Here is an 18,220-nt window from a genome sequence, read left to right as displayed (position 1 = left end):
TTGTACATGTGGGTCCTTTTTCCTTTTTTTTATGATCTCTTTAAGATATAGACCTTGTAGTATTATTGCTGGGTCAAAGGGCATAACACAGTTTGACTGCCATTTGGGCATAGTTCCAAATTTTTCTCCAGAAGGATTGAATCACTTCACAACTCCACTAACAGGACATTTTCACACATCTTCTCCAGTATTTATCTTTTGCTTTTTTGTCATATTAGCCAATCTGACCCCTGTGAGGTGGTAACTCAGAGTACTTTTAATTTGTATTTCTTTAATCAAATGATTGAGAACATTTATTCATATGGCTGTAGCTTAGCTAAGTCTTTTCCAGGTGATTATCATTGCAGTATTGCTGCTACTATGTATGAGGTACTCCTGGTTCTGGTCACTTCACTTTGTATAAGTTCAGACAATTTGTGCTTGTAACAATTGTTTGCTTATACCAAAATATCATTTCATCATATTCACATGCCACAACATGTTCATCCATTTCCCGATTGATACGCATCCTCTTAATTTCCAAATTCTTTAGTAACTAGATTCTTAAAGGAAATGTTAAATGAGTTATACTAAGATTGACACAGTAAAATTAGGCTAATAGGGGACTTCAATTTTCCTCTCTTAGTGCTAGACAAATCTAACCATAAGAAAAGAAAAAGAAAAAAGAAATTAAGTATATGAATGATTTTTTTAAAAACCTAGATATGCTGTATCTCTTGAGAAAATTGCATGATAATAGAAATTGAGTAGATCAATGAATTGGGCATGCAACTAAAAACAATAACAAATTGAAATTTCCAGTTAAACACAAAAAAGAAAATCCTGAAAATCCAAGGTGAGATTAAAAGTTGAAAGTAAATAAAAAACATTAAACTAATAAATAAAACTAGAAGCTTATTTTAAGAAAAAATCCAATATAATACATAAACTGTTGGTTAATTTGATGTAAAAAAAAGAAAAAAAAATTGCCAGTATCAAAAATGATAAAGGTAAATCCACCACCAATAAAGATGAAATTGAAGCATTTAGGAGTTATTTTGCATGATTATATGTAAATAAAACTGACAATCTAAGTGAAATGCATGAATAATTACAAAAATTTAAATTGTCCAGATTAGCAGAAGAGGAAACGGAATACTTAAAAAACCTTATGTGAGAAAAGTAAGTTGGATAAGCCATAAATAAACTTCCTTTAAAAAAGATGGATTTACAAGATAATTCTATCCAAAAAAAATCATCTTAATACTACATCGACTATTTTTAAAAAATAGGTAAAGAAGGAGCCTGATCAAATTCCTTTTATGACATAAATATGATTTTGATACCTAAACTAAGGAGAGCAAAAACAGAGAAAGAAAACTATAGGCCAATTTCCCCAATGAATATTGATGTAAAATTTTTAAACAAAATAACAGCAAAGAGATTAGAGCACTGTATCACAAATATCATACATTATGATACTATATTTATATCAGGAATGTAAGGCTCTTTTAATTTTAGAAAACTATTAGATAATTGACCATATTGATAACAAAAACAAAAATCATATGATTATATTAATACATGCAGAAAAAGCTTGTCACAAAATAAAGTTTCTATTCCCATTAAACACACTAAAAACATAGCAATTAAATTAAAATGTATGTAGTATCTATCTAAAACCAAGAACAAGAATTATTGGTAATTGGGATAAACCAAACAGTTTCCCAGTAAGATCAGGGGTAAACTGAGGATGTCCATTATAACCCTGTTTTTCTATATTATATTAGAAACACTAACTATAGAAATAAGAAAAAGAAGTTGAAGGAATAAAAATAGGCAAGGAAGAAACAAAAATATCACTGTTTTCAGATACTATGATGGTATACTTAGAAAATCCTAAAGAATCAATTAAAAAAACTACTTGAAACAATTAACAACTTTATCAAAGATGAGAGATATACAATAAGACCATAAAAATCATTTGCATTTTTATATATTAATACCAAGAATGAGAAGGAAGTGTTAGAAAGAAAAAGTCCCTTTAAAATAATTGTAGATGATATAAAATTTGGGGGAGTCTACCTGCCAAGACAAACCCATTGACATATGAACATAATTACAAAACACTTTCCACAAAAATATAGACTGATCTAAACAATTGGAAAAATATTAATCACTCATGGGAAGGCTGAGCCAATATAATCAAAATGACAACTCTACCTTTTAATTCAGGGCCATACCAATCAAACTACTAAAGAATAATTTTACAGAGGTAGAAAAATAGTAACACAATTCTTCTGGAAGAACAAAAGGTCAAGAATACCAAGGGAATTAGTGGGAAAAAATGTTAAGAAGGTTGCCTAGCAATACCAAATTTCAACATATCTTACAATGTGATAATCAGGAAAACATCACAGATCAGGTCCTTGCTAAGAAATAAAGTTGTAGATGCGTAGAGTAGAATCATTATTCAGTCAGTCATTTTTCAGTTGTGTCCAACTCTTCATAACACTATTTGGGGTTTTCTTGGCAAAGACACTAGAATCTTTTGCCATTTCCTGCTCCAGTTTATTTTCAGATGAGGAAACTGAGGCAAACAGGGTTAAGTGACTTGTCCAGGGTTACACAGCTAAAAAGTGTCCGAAGTCAGATTTGAATTCAAGAAATTAATCTTCCTGACTCCAAGCCTGGCACTCTACACACTATGCCACCTAATCACCCTAAGTATATTATATACAGTAAAAATGACCAGAGTAATCTGGTGTTTGATAAATTCAAAGATTCAAGCTTTTGGCCAAGAACTTGGAATTTGATAAAAAAGCACCAAGAAAATGGGAAAGCAGTTTGGAAGAAACTAGGTATAAATTATCATCTGACACCATATACCAAGATAAGACCAAGATGGATAAATGATTTAGATATAAAGGGTAATATTATGAGTTAATTAGAGAAGCATGTGAAAATGTACATTTTATATCTATGGATAAGGGAAGAGTTTATGACCAAACAGAGATAGAGAGGATCACAAGAAGTAAAAAAGGCAGTACTGATTAGATGAAATTAAAAAGTTTTTGCACAAAGAAAACTAATACAGCCCAAATTAGAAGGAAATCAGGAAACTGGGGTGGTGGTGGGGGATTACAGTAAGTTTTTTTTTTTTCCCCACACAGACCTTATTTCTCAAATACATAGGGAATTGAGCCAAATTTATAAAAACACAAGCCATTCCCCAATTGATATTAACAGGAAGTTTTCACAAGAACTAAAAATTATCACATAAAAATATTCTAAATCACTACTGATTAAGAAAATTCAAATTAAAACAACTCTGAGATACCATCCCACACCTATCTAACATGACAGAAAAGCATAATGCAAATGCTGGAAGGACAGTAGAAAAATTGAGACAGTAATGCATTGTTAGTAGAGTGGTTAACAGTCTTGACTCCTTGAAGGGTGGTCACATGAAGAACACAGAGTCTTGCTATACTTGGCCCTAGAGGGCAAAAGCAGGAGCAAAGGGTGAAAATTCTAAAAAGCCAATTCAGATTTCATATTAGGAAAAACTCTCTACTAATTAAAACTGTCCAAAAGTAGAATAGTTTGGCTTGAGAGGTGCTGAATTTTGGGGAGGTCCAAAAGGAGGGACTGAATGTCCACTTGTTGGGTAGGTTATAGCAGAAACTTCTTTGGGGTATGGGTTGGATTGGATGACTGCTGAGATTTTCTCTAACTCTCAGATTCTGTGAATAAAGTGACTTAAGAAAGAATACTACTCCTTCTCTCCTTTTATCCTTGTAATTTAACCTGGAACCATATCTGTTGTGGATCAGAGTGATAACTTTGAAGTATATTTTCTTGCATTAGAATCTCCGGTTCTTTTTGTCTATTACCTATATTTCATGCATTTGTGTATAGATTTGTAAGATCAGGGTGATAAAATAGCAAAAGCAGGAATCAAGGTTTCTAGAGTTATTGAGGGTCTGGGGGATTTCCTCCTCCCATTTTTGAGAATTCTCTACCTTTTCTCAGAATTCCTCTCCTCTAGGTGTTTCAGGGCATTCCAAACTGAAAAGTCCCAAAAATGGATGTTGAGAGCTGGGTACCCTTTCAAGAAGAGTTGTCTTTGTGAGGGTGGACCATCATAAGGTGAATTTAGGACACAAGGAAAGAAAAAGGGGGCATGCACAGGTATGGGGGGGGGTTTCCTTTGCAATATCTGCTAAATGGTGAAAAGCACAGGATGTCATCTGAAAGCACAGCGTTCCATCTGCATCACTGCCCATCTTCATCGTTTTCCCTTTATTTTGTTGTTGCTTTTTCTTTCTTGTGGTTTTTCTCTTTTTCTCACAACATGAGTAATATGGAAATGTGTTTAACATGATTGTACATATATAACCTATATTAGACTGCTTGCCATCTTGGAGAGGGAGGAAAGTGGGGAGGAAAGGTAGAGAGGGAGAAAAATTTGGAATTCAAAATCTTACAAAAATGAATGTTAAAAACTATCTTTCCATATAACTGGAAAAATAAAATAAAATACTATTAAGGGGAAAAAGAAAAAAAAAACCTCCACAGAATAACAAAGACATTCCAGTTTCTAGAAACCATCTTATGGTTGAAATTATGGGCTAGATGAAACCTCCAGTACACTAAAAGTAGATAAAACAATGGAGAAACACAATATTTTCCTCTAATATTTGAAGGACTAGAATTTTAAAGAATTCCTTTTTGTTGATGCCACAGGAAAACTAAGACTAATGAATAACTAGTTATAGAAAACAAAAGCACCTCAACGTAATTCAACAAGCAGAGAAAATTGTCTGATAGTTTGTATGAACCAACAATTCAAATGGAATACAAGGAGTACACTGAAAGTATTTACAGATCAGGAATGTCATATAAGTAATACCCATCTGCAGAGAAGGTAGAGTAGATATTTTCTAGGGTACTTTCCAATTCTTAAGATTATATAATTCTAATTATTGCTAATCTCTTTTGAACATCCTTTTGAGCACTGGTTCCCCAAAATTGAATGATTCACTCTTTTAACCAAAGTTCATGCAAATGGGCAGGGAGAATCCTTCTGATATATTGCTGCCAAGAATTTGTGCCTCTTTTTAACAAGAAAGAGGAAATTAAAAATTCATATGCAGAACTCCTAACCCCTATCTTATCCACTTGTGTACAGCTTGATCCAAACTTCATTCTCTCTGATACAATGAGTGCTGACTGAGCCAATTCTCTTGGAATTTTGATCTAGATATGCAAAATTTCAGAAGAAGTGGTTCTCTTTAATGAAATACATTTTTCTGTTTCTTTCTAGGGGCTATGCACATCTTCCCCTTTATTTTGTTTAAAGAACACATGCTTATTTTGTTGCTAAATGTTTTCATTCTGTGCTAAATTAGATTCTTTTAAAGAAGTGAAATATAAGATTATAGGAACTCCCCAGTTTCACCTTGTTCATTTCACACTCAATTTTTTCAAATGAGTTCTTCACACTTTCTTCGACTTAGGAAGTAAGTCTAACTGTGAGTGAAATGGATGGATTGAGTTCATCAGACTTAAGAAAAAAACAGTAAAGAAAGGAAACACCACCCCTGGAGATATAGTAGGTGAAGGATCTTTTAAGTCTTTTTTTTTTTTCTAACAAAATTCACTTTTTCATTTTAATTTACCTTTAGACATATATTGCCTCAACTATGTAAGCATGATAGCTCTCGGAAGGAAACTCCTTATACCCATCTTCAATGAGGTCCAGATGTCCCTCCAAGTTTCATCAGTATTCCAATAACATTGTGGATTCAGATCACCCTGTTATTGTAATACTACTTCACATGCTACTTCACAATACAGATATGCAAATATGAACTTTTGGTGAAAGTACTAATGAAACTCAAGTTATCTCCTAAATCCTTAAAAGTTTTCTAATTGTACCAGAAGCCTTTTTTTATTATGTGAATAGAAATATAATCAACATGGGTGGAGATCTTTTTTATTATGGGTAGGGAATTACTTGAGAAAATTTTTACACAATTTATAATTAGGTTAATAACTAAGAAAGGACTTTGAAAGGAAGTATTAGAGAGTAAATGGAATATAGACTAATTACACCATATGTTCTGTACCCCATTCATCTTTCTACGTTAAGTGAAATATGTCCATTTTGGTGAAAAAAAAGCCATTAAAATGTATTGATTCACACAAATTTCCTATGAATAAAAACCACAATGACATTTGATCAGAAGGACAGTTTCTTCCAACCTCTATGTTTATACCCATCTAAACTTAAATAACTAAAACAAACATAAACAAATAAATCTAGAAAGTCTTGACCAAAAAACAAACAAAAAAATCACAAGTCCATGAGGCAAGTGTTGCAACCAAAAGTCACAGGATTATTCATAAAATTGATATAAATAACAAAAAGACTTAGCTTAAAAGATTGTACTTTCTTCTCAAGGGGAGAGCTGCTAATAAAGATCTGAAGAGCTAGGAAGTAACTGATGGAGTGTAGTAAGAAGAGTAAAAGAAAAGGGCGGGGGAGTGACTCACAGGAGACAATTTCCAAGAATAAAGTCATCAATAAAAGCTGTGGCCTTGAATGTTTATATAGAAATGGGCAGAATATGGGATACAAACATAGCATAGACTTTGTGACTTTGTGAGATAGGATTTATATCTGATATGTGGCCCTGGGAACTTACTGACAAATATTGTAGAGATAAAATGGGGGTGAAATGGAGTAGCATTGTATTTAAAGAAGATATACCTGTTTAAGGACATAGAAATGCTGAGGGAGGAAACAGTAGAATATTTCAGAAAAGATCAAAGGAGGGAGAAACCAAATGACTATTGTAAATTGGATATGCTACAGATTACCTGGACAAAAGAAATAATTATACCAGGAGACTGGGAAAGAAGGAACACAAGAACTTGAAAATAATAAAATACTTTTATGGAAGAGAAAAAAGAAGGATCACAAGCCTGGTGCAAAGGCATGATATTGTAATGACAAAGAACATTAATTATAGACAACAGTTCTTTCAGTAAAAGGTAGGACAACTGGGATATTCAAGACTTGCCTTGGTTCCCACTAATGAAGGGAGAGAGATTGATGACATAGGAATATTGGGAGTTTGGTAACAAGTGGACACTCATATAAGCTAATGTTAGAGAAATAAGGAAAAGCTGGAAATAGACTATCATGCTCCCTATATTTTGAGGAGAGTAAATTATGAAAGGTTAAATACTATATTTAAGATGTAAAAACACACTATATAGGAAAAATCAGCCAGAAGAGATGTGAAATTCTAAAGAATGAAATTTTTAAAGTCAGTCAGTCAATAAACATTTATTAAACACCTATTATATTGCTAGAAGCTGTACTAAATGCTGGGGTTACAAAAAGAGGCAAAAAAATTATCCCTCCCCTCAAGAAGCTCAAATCCAATGGGGCAGAAAACAAGCAAATACATAGGTACAAATAAACTACATAGAAAATACATAAGAGATAATTTTTAAAAGGGAAGGCACTCTAATTAAGAGGAGTAGCAAAAGACTTCTTGTAGAATGTTGGATTTTAAAAAAAAATGTGGGATCTTAGCTGGGATTTGATAGAAAACAGGGTGACCAGAAGGAAGATATGAGGAGGGAGAAAATTCCAGGCATGGGAGACAAGAGAAAATGCTGCAAATTGAGAGATGGAGTGTCATATTCATGAAACAGCAAATTGGCCAGTGTCACTAATAATAGGTAACACCTACTATGTATCAGGCCCTGTGCTAAGTACTTTACAAATCTTATTTCATTTGATTCTCACAACTACCCTGGCTGATAGGCTTTATTATTATCCCCACTTTACATATGACAACCTGAAGCAAACACTGGGTAACTGACTTGCCCAAGGTCATACAGCTAATATGTACCATCTAACTGACTAAACAGTTTGATCTATGTTAAGAAAACAAAAAGGTCTATCTAGAAAGGCAGGTAACACAGAGTCTCTGGAAGCAAACAAAGACAGTGGCTACTCAGGGAACAATTTATTTTGATGAAAAGGAAAAGGGAGAATCACCAATATGGTCTAGGCAGATAGCTGCAAAGAGGACATCAATCAATCAATCAACAAGAATTATTGCTTACTAAGTGTATCAGGTGCTGGGTTTGCAAATTAAAAAAAAAAAAAGAAAAACGATACAGTCCCTGTCCTAAAGGAGATTAAGTTGTACTAATTACTAGGATTACTCTGTCAATCACTTGAGAGAAACAGTTTCTTACTGAGTAGATTGCAGTCTTTTGGAGTTGAACGCAATTAGCAAAATGGCATCTCCACACAAGAGTGTCTATAGGGATTTCTACTAATAGGATCAACCAATAGTATAATTTTAAGGCATGTAAAGAAGGTGGAAGAAAGGATAGGTAACTGAGAATAGATAGAAGGAATGTGACAGTCCAAAACTAATAGTGTCAGCAGCACTAAAACCACACAAGCTGAGGACAACAAACATATTATTGGTTATAACTATGTTATGGGTGAGGGCAAGATGAAAGAACAATTGAGCTCCATTTAAGGGTGGATAGGAAAATGATAATGTGATGGTGAGAAAGCTGAAATATTAAACTCTTAATTTGCTTAGATTTTCATATCTAAAGATATTAATTTTTAGGCTGGGAAGAACAGAAGGAAAATCATTAACTAAGAATTTGAAACAGAAGATAAGGATGAAATGATACATCTAGCTGCCCTTAATAAGTTCAAGTCAACAAACTCTGGACAAACTACATTTACAGGGTATTAAAATAAATAAACAACAATAACAAGAACCTTAGCAAGGGTGATTTTAGAGCTACTGTCATAATATCTAACATTTATATAGCCCTTCAGGGAGGGAGTTATGATATTGGCATATATACAGATAAGTAAAAATTGAATATAATATAGGGAGTGATAGGAACAAAGGTAGCATAGATAGGTACAAAAAGGGATATAGCATTTTCAATGAGGTTGACTGGGGAAGATTTCATGAAGGAAATGGCATGAGCTCTGAGTCTTGTAGGAAGAACACAATTCTGAAAGGTGGAGATAGAAGGGATTTTATTCTAGGCATCGCAGATATATTTCAGGGAACAGCTATGGATGGGTATAGCTGGGGTTCTTATGAATAAGAGTTGAATGAAATAAAGCTGGAAACGTAGGAGCCAATAACAGGCTAAGGAGTCTGTAACTTAATTGAGGAGGGGCAGGGAAATGAAAAAGATTGGGCTAGATGAGAAGGACTGGTGTAGCAGGCATAATATATCTAGCTATCAGTCCACTATTTGTCAATCTACCAGGCTACCCTCAGTGGGAAAATGGAGAGATGTAGGCTATGATGGGACAGTTAGGTAGATATTTAACTGGTTGAATTATAGGACCCAAAGAACAGCCATTAATCACTTGATGCCAAGGTAAAGGGAAGTTTGTAGTTCAGTTTCCCATGAATATATCCTTGGTCCTGAGCTATTTAATATTTTTATTTGGATGCAGATATGCTTCTCAAATTTGTAAAGATACAAAAATAGGAGAATTAACACAATTTAAGATGAGTCAGGATCTAGAAAGACCTTGATTGGCTGGTAATTCTGAGATTTTGAAATGGATAGGACTTTAGGGGATATTTAGTCTAAACCCCTCACTTTAAAAATAAAAAACCTGAGGACCAGAGAGAATAAATGATTTTTCCAAGATTATAGATGTAGAAAGTGGCAGAGTAGTGATTTATATCCAGATGCCCAATCCAAATGGTATACCGTTGACACTGCACCAAACTGTCTCACAAATTCTATGCTTGTATTTAATCAAACAAAAATTTTGTAAAGGATAGAATGAATGAAGCATGGCTGTTCAACAGCTCGTGTAAACAAGATCTGGAAATTTTAATAGACTACAAGAACAATGTGATTCAACAATGCAATATTGCAAAGAAAAACCTTACTGCTATCTAAGGCTATTTGGGGCAGACCTAATTGGAGTGCTGAGTTCACTTCTGACACCATATTTTAGGAGAGATGATAACAAACTGGAGGATATCCTAAAGTGGGTGACCAGGATACAGAGGAGAGATAGGCAAATGCACTATAAGTAGATGAGTCAAAATAACTGGAGATATTTAGCCCGGTGAAGAGAAGACAGAAGGAGACATGACTGAATGAATGGATAAAAAAGATTTATCAAGTGTTTACTATGTGCCTTGCAATAAGAAGAGAGTCACCATTCTCATAAAACTTACAGTTTATGGGAGGAAATATATATAGATGTGGGGGGCATCAGAAAAATTACAAATGGAATAGGATAGTCTATTTTTAAATGCAATGGATATGTTAATTTGATTTGAAATTTTAAAGGAAAAGAAGAAAAAGGGTAAGGAAGGCACATGTGTGAAGACAGAAGAGAGGAAAATGGATGGGATGAAAATCAAGTTGTGTGGTGTTTGTAGAATTGTTAGACTTGTTCTTTTTGAAACACATGGCAGAACTAATAGTAAAGGGCAGAAATAGCAGTAACAGAATTGGGCATGATGTAAGAAAAAAATTTGCTAACTAAAAATGAAATAAACAACCTTAGGTGATCCTGGGTTCCCTTATAATGGTGATCATAAAGCAGAGGTTAGATGCCACTACCTGTCAATGATGTTATTAGAAGCTATTCTAGATCAAAATAGGCCTGAATGGACTTTGACAGCCCATCCAAATTTATATTCTGTGATTGTGAATCTTCAGAAACTGTTTATTTACTTGTTGGCTTTTGATTGAAACCAGAGCTTTGGATTCTATCTGAAAAGGACCATATTCCACATATAAAACTTCCCCCCAAATTGCAATCCCCAAATTGCAAAAATTATTTACAAATGAAAATGACCAACCTGACTGTTTTTTAGATTTCCACAGTTATTCAGTGCAGCTCCTTAAAGAATTAATACATCCTACCTCATGAGATTCTGTACCAGTTTTCAACAAATTCTTCAAAATACTGATAGGCAAAGTGCATTAAGATGATTTTGTGAAAAGATTACAAAAACATGAGTTACGATGAAATGAGCACTGAATCTTATGCAAATGATAAAGCACAGAATTCACTAGAAAGACTTAAAGTGTGACAGGAAATATATGTCAAGGCATTGGGTAATTGGATGAGAGCATCATAATGAACAATTCCTTCCACCTGGCACTCACATCCAAAGACAACTTGAGAAAATGAGCACAGCTGTGGGAAGGGGTGATTGCTACAGCTTAGAGGATAAGCAATTAACACACCCTCTCAAACATTCTTCATTCATGTTGCAATACATCTATATAAATAGTGGCCCAAATATTACCTACTAGATTTTCCTTGCTACAAGAAAATACATAGGGAATATCTGTGAATTAGTCTTAGGAGACAAATTATTCAAATGAAGGAGCATTAAATATTAAACTCTCTCTCAGTTGATAAAGCATATCACTTATTTAATTAGCCTTCAGTAATGTCTTTCCCCAGTGATGGATGCATCACTATTGTATAGTGGTGGCTTGGCATCAAAGGTTTTGATATTAAGCATAAACTCTGGCCCATCCCAAATCAAGGGGAGATGGCTTAATTATGATTCTCATAGTTCAGCAGAGCTGAAATGGCCTGCCCAGGATTGGAGAGGCTCATTACCACAGGGATGATGTTTTTGCCCTAAACATATAATAAAATTTTATATCAAGAGTACATCAGAGTATCAGTCTGTTTTGATTGAAGGTATACATATATAGAAAAGATCATGAATCTCTGAAAGAACTAAAGACATACAAGAGTCAATGAGGACTAATTTGTCAGAAATAAGAAAAGTAAGACTCCCCCAGGCCTCTGATATTTCATTACAAACATAAGTACAGGAGCAAACACATTCAATGACATTTTGAAATTGGTGAAATGAAAAATGGTAGTAAGAAGTAACAAAGTGATAACATAAAATAGCAAATGGGTCCAGAGAGGTTTCAATTTTTATTGTCTTTGACAGAGCACTCCTCATTGGCCCAAAACTCCAACAATGCTAAAAACATGTATTTCTAGTCTTATTGCCAAACCAGACAAATCTGAACAATTAAAGCTACAACCATTTTTAATACCTTTGATTTCACATGGTAGTGAAAGTGTCCTTGGCACAACAGACCCTACTTCTCAGAAGCTTCTGAGAAACACCTTGAAAAGAAAGTCTTTCTATTTGAGAAAATATTGTACTATAGGAATTGGGTTTTAAAAGTTTATAGGCCCCAAGATATGCTTTTCTACCAAAATAATCCCCATTTGAAAGTATGTGAAAGGAAGTCATTTGAATAATATTTAATAGACAGGGCAATAACAAAATAATTATTTTTAAAATAATCTACCTCCTTTTATAAACTAATTCTATTCCATGTAAATTTGCATATTAGTCTGAAACCCTCAAGAGCAGGGATTTGTAACAGAAATCTGAATAAATACTAATCTAAACCTTGTTTTTAACTTTGTATTTGTTCTCCTTTTAAGTGTTTTTTCTCTCCCTACCATACCCACTAAATTTTCTTCCTCAATACTTCCATCATCTGTATCCAACAAATCCTCTTTCTTGCTTTGAAATGAACCTGATTTGCCAATGGCTCTCACCTCATCCTTGGATTGGTCTAAGAAATTCTAGAAAATCCTAAACTGCTCTCCCCAATGGCTTTCTCTGTTCAGTCTAAGTAATAGTGCTGAATTTGTCAACATTCTTTAGTTCAAGTGTCTACCTACTGCCAATGGCCTCAAGTAAAACTTCTTTCTCCAAAAAAGTATTCCATGATACCCTACCATTCTATGTAGTCTTTCTTCCCCCCCCTGCATTCGTTGATACATATAACTAGGCCCAGTGAGTCAGCTTCTCAGAGTTCCCTGGACAACATGTTCCCATATTTTTGCTTTTACTTAGGATTTACACCTGAATGTGGAAAAGGAAGTGATCTGTTTCTGTTGCAAGTCTGCAAGAATTAGGTGGAAACCTGAGCATTCTACTTACTGGTAATTCTGAGATATTAGACGAACCAGAGAGTATGGAAATACTGACAGAAAGTCAGCTGAAAATTGAACAGGGAGAGAAGATATTGAAGGTTATGACTTGTGCTATTAAAGGGAAATAGGTGTCCAAGTATGACTAAGTGGCATAGTAATCACAATGCTGAATGTTGAATCAGGAAAACCTGAGGTCAAACTATGCTTAACTTACTAGCAGTGGGACCACTGGGCAAATCATTGAAGTTCACTAAACTTCAGTTTCTTCACCTGCAGGATGGGAATAATAATAGCATCTATCTCAGATGGTTCTTGCAAGAATCAAATGAGAAAATACATGTAAAGTACTTTGCAAATCTTGAAATGGTATAGAAATGCTAGCAATTATTGTAGAGGCACTCATGGTTAAAACTAACTTCAGACTCCCTCCTCCTCCCCTTGTCAGCTACCAGGTACAAGGCCTTGGATATCTTTAGACTCCCATTTATCTATAACAAGACCTTCTAGCAACAAGATATGTTGAAAGAAACATCAAGTATGCGTTAACACCTTGGAATGCAGAAGCTATGCTCGCCACCATGAGCTCATTGTTTTTTCTCCGACCTTGTGTCCCTATAAGAACCCTGCTTTTTCAATGATTAGGGGGTCAGACTTTGGAGAATTTCTCATCTGAGCCTGTATGTGTAATAAACCTGCTTTTTCCTTAATCCTGAGTTTCTTTGCCATAACATTATTATTAGTATTGGTATTAGTATTAGTAGCATTAATAGTAGCAATAGTAGTAGTAATGGAATAATGGATTCCAGATGTGCCATTTCCTTTTTATTTATATAATTTATTCATGCATTTAATTATTTTAGTTTGTTATTGTCTCTCTCATTATTCTCTACCATTTGGGAAATTTTGAAAAATGAAAAAAAGCCCCAATACATAGTTTGACAAAACAAACAAACAAAAACCCTCCACAAAACCCAACAACAACAATCCTTACTGGCCAAACTTGAAGTACATTTTTGAAATCAATAATTAAAATCATAGAAGTTAAAGGTAAATAATTGTCTTGAGTTAAATAGCAACAGCTAAATGTTATTATGAACATTTCAATTGGCACGTTTTTCATTTCTCAAGTGTCAAATGTGATTTCCTAAGATTCTATATTTATGTTTCTAATGGGGCAATGAAAATTACATGGATCCAAGTGAAAGTTAATAATGTTTAAATATATATATATATATATATATATATATATATATATATATATCTTACATCTACCTAACACTTTGCAAATACAAAGTGCTTAACTCAAAGCATCTCATTTTTAGTTGTTTGTCTTTCATTCTCAAAGAGGACCATGGCATCTGGAAGGTGATGTCATGACTTGCAAGTGAATTAGATTTAAGTGTGGCAGGGCTAAGCAGTCACCTCACTCTCTCCTCTGGAGCCATCTGGGTCCAGTGGCAAGATATAGATCAGAGGGACTGGAGACCAACCCCATCTCACTTGATCCTTATAACAAGCATAGAAGTATGTAACAAATGCATTATTATCCCCATTTTACAGATTAAAAAATAGTGTAGCAGAGGTAAGTTAAAGGTAAGTTAAATGAGCAAGGGTACACAGTTAAGCAACAATTCCACTTTTAGATTTTAGACTCTAAATCTGATGCAAGCTAATTAAATCAGGCTTGTTCATCCAGAGGTAGGGGTGGGGGAGCTATGGGTTGAAATAGAGACAAGTACAGTGACTCATGAATGTCCAAGACTTCAGCAGATGTTGACAAAAAGTCCCTGCTTCTTGTTGTTGTTGTTTTTAGGCTGATCTTACCTATGTCAATGGACCCTTTAACAGCCCTTAACACCTATTCATGCCTTATATATTTAGAGATGCTTAGTGTCTACTAATTCTAGATTAGTGCATTTGTAAGAAGCTCTACATCAGTCTACTTCAGTATAAAAGCGCATAGCCCCTCATAGGTGCAGGCCATTCCAAACCACTATAGTGCCTGGATGGTGCAGGCAAAAGGATTACAGCTGTGTATATGTCTTTAATTCTTTAAATCAAACAAGGGAGGGAACCCCAGATGGCTGTCATGGAAAGCACACATTTTTCATTCCCTTTCACAAGAATGTCCATGGAATTGATTTGTAAACAATAAACTTTGCACTTATATCAACTTAGTATGAGGTGCTGAACCTTGAAATCCCAGACCTAAATAAAATTGAGTGGTCTCTCCATTATACCATAGCTGCCTTCAAAAATTGGAAAGTATAATTGCCAAGTAGCTCTAGATTACCTGTTCTACAACAACATCAACGGCGATGGTGTGCTGGAATGCAGGCAGACACTGACTGTCAGACCCATTTATCAGCGATGGACAGTGACAATAAAAGGCTTAATACATTGTCTTTCACTTAGTGCCCCTGCAAGGTCATGTCCAGCTAGTTTGTAACATCTCTGTACTGGGATATGGGAGCAGTTGATAAAACCTACATTCAGTCCCTGTAGTGGGGGGCAGAGCAAATATTCACATCCCAGAATCTAGCCATCTGTTCTTTCCAATTATTTACATATTAGTTCCCTAGACTGTCCCATGGCTTCATCCCCTTTTGCAGTCTATTAGTCTCAGTGCTTCTTCCACAGAGCTCACCTCACAGATTCTTCCACCCTCAGGGCTGGTTTTCCAGCCTACTCTCAGAATCTCAATGTTTTGGATTCTTCCCACAGTTACAGCATAGCTTCAGTTTGAATTTACCAGCCCTAAAATGCTGAGTTAGGAAGGTAGGGGGAGATGAAAGTCACTGGTGAGAACTTCCAATTAGTTACCATTTTTTGCTACTTTAAACTCATCCTCTCAGTACAATGTTATCTTGGACACCTGCCAGAAGGAAATTCTGGTCAGCTATTACATTTACTCTACATGTCTTATATTACAAATTTTGACTTTAATATTTTTCTTAGTCTGAAATATATTTTCTTTTTCAATGCCAACTTTCCCCTAAAAATGCCCTCCTCCCTCACCCAGAATTTTGAAAGGAATTTAACAAGTAAAATGAACAGACCATGTTACTTATTAGAACATAATAAACCTTATCTATTTCATCAATAACTATAACAAAACAAAAGTTTGAAATTAGAGTACCTGATACATATTCCTCAAGTTATCAGTGAAGTTGTTCACTTCTGATAAAAGCAGAGATATGACAGGTTTTCTTAAAAAAGTGCACTTTCCCAGGATGACCAGACTATTAGAGATGTAACGCTGCACCTGAAACTAAATACAAAAATAAGTAAGTTTTAATTCTCCATCAAATCAAGTAAAATTATAATTGTCATATAATTGTCAGAGTCCAGTATTTGCCCAAGCCCTTGGTAAATGCTATTAGAGAGTCTAAAAAGGTAGCCTTGGTATGGAGGCACTAGTTAAAACTAAAGAAGCAAGATTGTCTTTGGTGATCTCCAACATATGCTGCCAAGAGTTCCAGTAACCTTTGGATGCTTATATGGCATACCATCAAGATGTGTTCTCTTCTGGAGGAGTCCATACTTGAAAGTTAGCCTACTTTCTCCCAATAATAGTCATTCCCTTAATTTAACTGTCTTATTCAGCTGAGAGCCATGGAGCAGTATGTTGATTATATGTCATATTAAGGTGTGAATGAATGACGCTTGTTTTCTGTTATTCCTGCTCCTATAAAATAAAGCTCTAATAATTCATTTTCAGTGAAATCTTTTTTTTAACTTTGAGCATGGGAGGCTTCCTGAAGCACCTAGCAAGCCACCTGCTTCACCAAGGTACACACAGTCCCAGTTCCTGTTCTAGACTAGCTTACAATAACATTGTTAAGGGAAACAGGATTGTGCACCCATCATTCTCTTTTCTCTGTACTCTCACTTTCGTTGATCTTGTTTACTTCTTGGGCTTCAATTATCAACTGTGTTGAAAACTCCCAAATCTCCATCTGAAGCCTTGATCTTTCTTTTTCGAGGTCCAGACTTTTATCTCTCCATGCCTAATACCCCACTCCCCCAAATGGATATTTCACTGGAAATTCAAATAAACTATTTACAGAAATAGCTTTTTTCTATTTTCTACTAAAACTCTAAAATTCTCCTCCCCAGCCCCATTTTCTCTTCCTCCTAACTTTATTATTCTGTGTCATTCTGTCTCCCAGGATTAAACTCTTCTGTTATCTTTAACCATTCCCTCTGGCTCACATTTCACAATCATGCATCAGTCATGATGACTTTTCAACTTAAGCAATGTCTTTCACTTTTATCCCATCTATTTCCACTGCCATTGCCCCCATCACTCATCTGGGACATTGCCTAGACTTTCTTTCCTTTTGCCCCGTCCCCTTTGCAATCCATCTCCCAAAATGGCACCAGAATAAGTTTTCTCATGCTCATTATGTCCCTGTTCAAAAGTCTTCAGTAATACCCTACCATGTATAAAGATTTAAAAAAATCCTTTGCTTGGCATTCAAAGCTTTTCAAAATCATCTTTCAGCTTAGGAGAGGTTGAAGACCTGGTGGGTTGGGATAGAGAGGAAAGGAAAGAAATAAATGAAAAGAGAGAGAAGGAAAGACAAGAAAGAAGAGGGGAGAGAAAGAAGACCAGAGAGATTGCAGCCATAAAAGTGAATGGAGACATGGAAAACTGCCATATCCTCAAGGTCCAATGGCTTCACTAAACAATATAGGGAGAATAATTATTTATGCTAGCTAGCATTTACATATTGCTTTAAGAATTTCAAAGCACTTTACAAATATCTCATTTTATCCTCCCAACGACCTGGGAAATATCTGCCATTATTATCTACATTTAATAGATGATGAAACTGAGGCAGGCAGAGGTGAAATGACTTGACCAGGGTCACACAGGCATAAAACAACTCAAGTATTCCAGACTGCAAATTCAATGTGCAGCAACCTCAATGTGTATATATTGGTAGCCCAGCATGGCCCCCAAACCACAAGAGAAAAGATTGTATCTAAGTGATTCAAGATCATCATGGGCCCATGAAAAGTTGTTGACTGGGTTTGCAAAGTGGGATCACTTTGCTAAGTCAAATACCTAGTCCCTACTACAAATAACATATACCAGGGCTTTTTAAACTTTTTCCACTCATGACCCCTCTGTACCTGAAAAATTGTTATGTGATCCCGGGGACATAGGTATATAAAACAGGTATAGATAACCTT

The 18,220-nt window shown here is 34.9% G+C and overlaps 1 protein-coding gene across 1 annotated transcript in view; it reads right to left on the bottom strand.

Moving 5' to 3' along the window:
- The window catches only part of MEI4 (meiotic double-stranded break formation protein 4), a 188,961-nt gene that overhangs the window by 80,323 nt on the left and 90,418 nt on the right, over nt 1-18,220 (bottom strand). The window contains exon 5 of the mRNA XM_044003435.1: nt 16,158-16,289. Coding sequence (XP_043859370.1) covers nt 16,158-16,289 — 132 coding nt within the window. The remainder of the gene's footprint in view (nt 1-16,157; nt 16,290-18,220) is intronic.

Source organism: Dromiciops gliroides, chromosome 4 (genome assembly GCF_019393635.1).
Source record: "Dromiciops gliroides isolate mDroGli1 chromosome 4, mDroGli1.pri, whole genome shotgun sequence".
NCBI lineage: Eukaryota > Metazoa > Chordata > Mammalia > Microbiotheria > Microbiotheriidae > Dromiciops > Dromiciops gliroides.
This window is presented reverse-complemented; position numbering and strand designations above follow the sequence as displayed.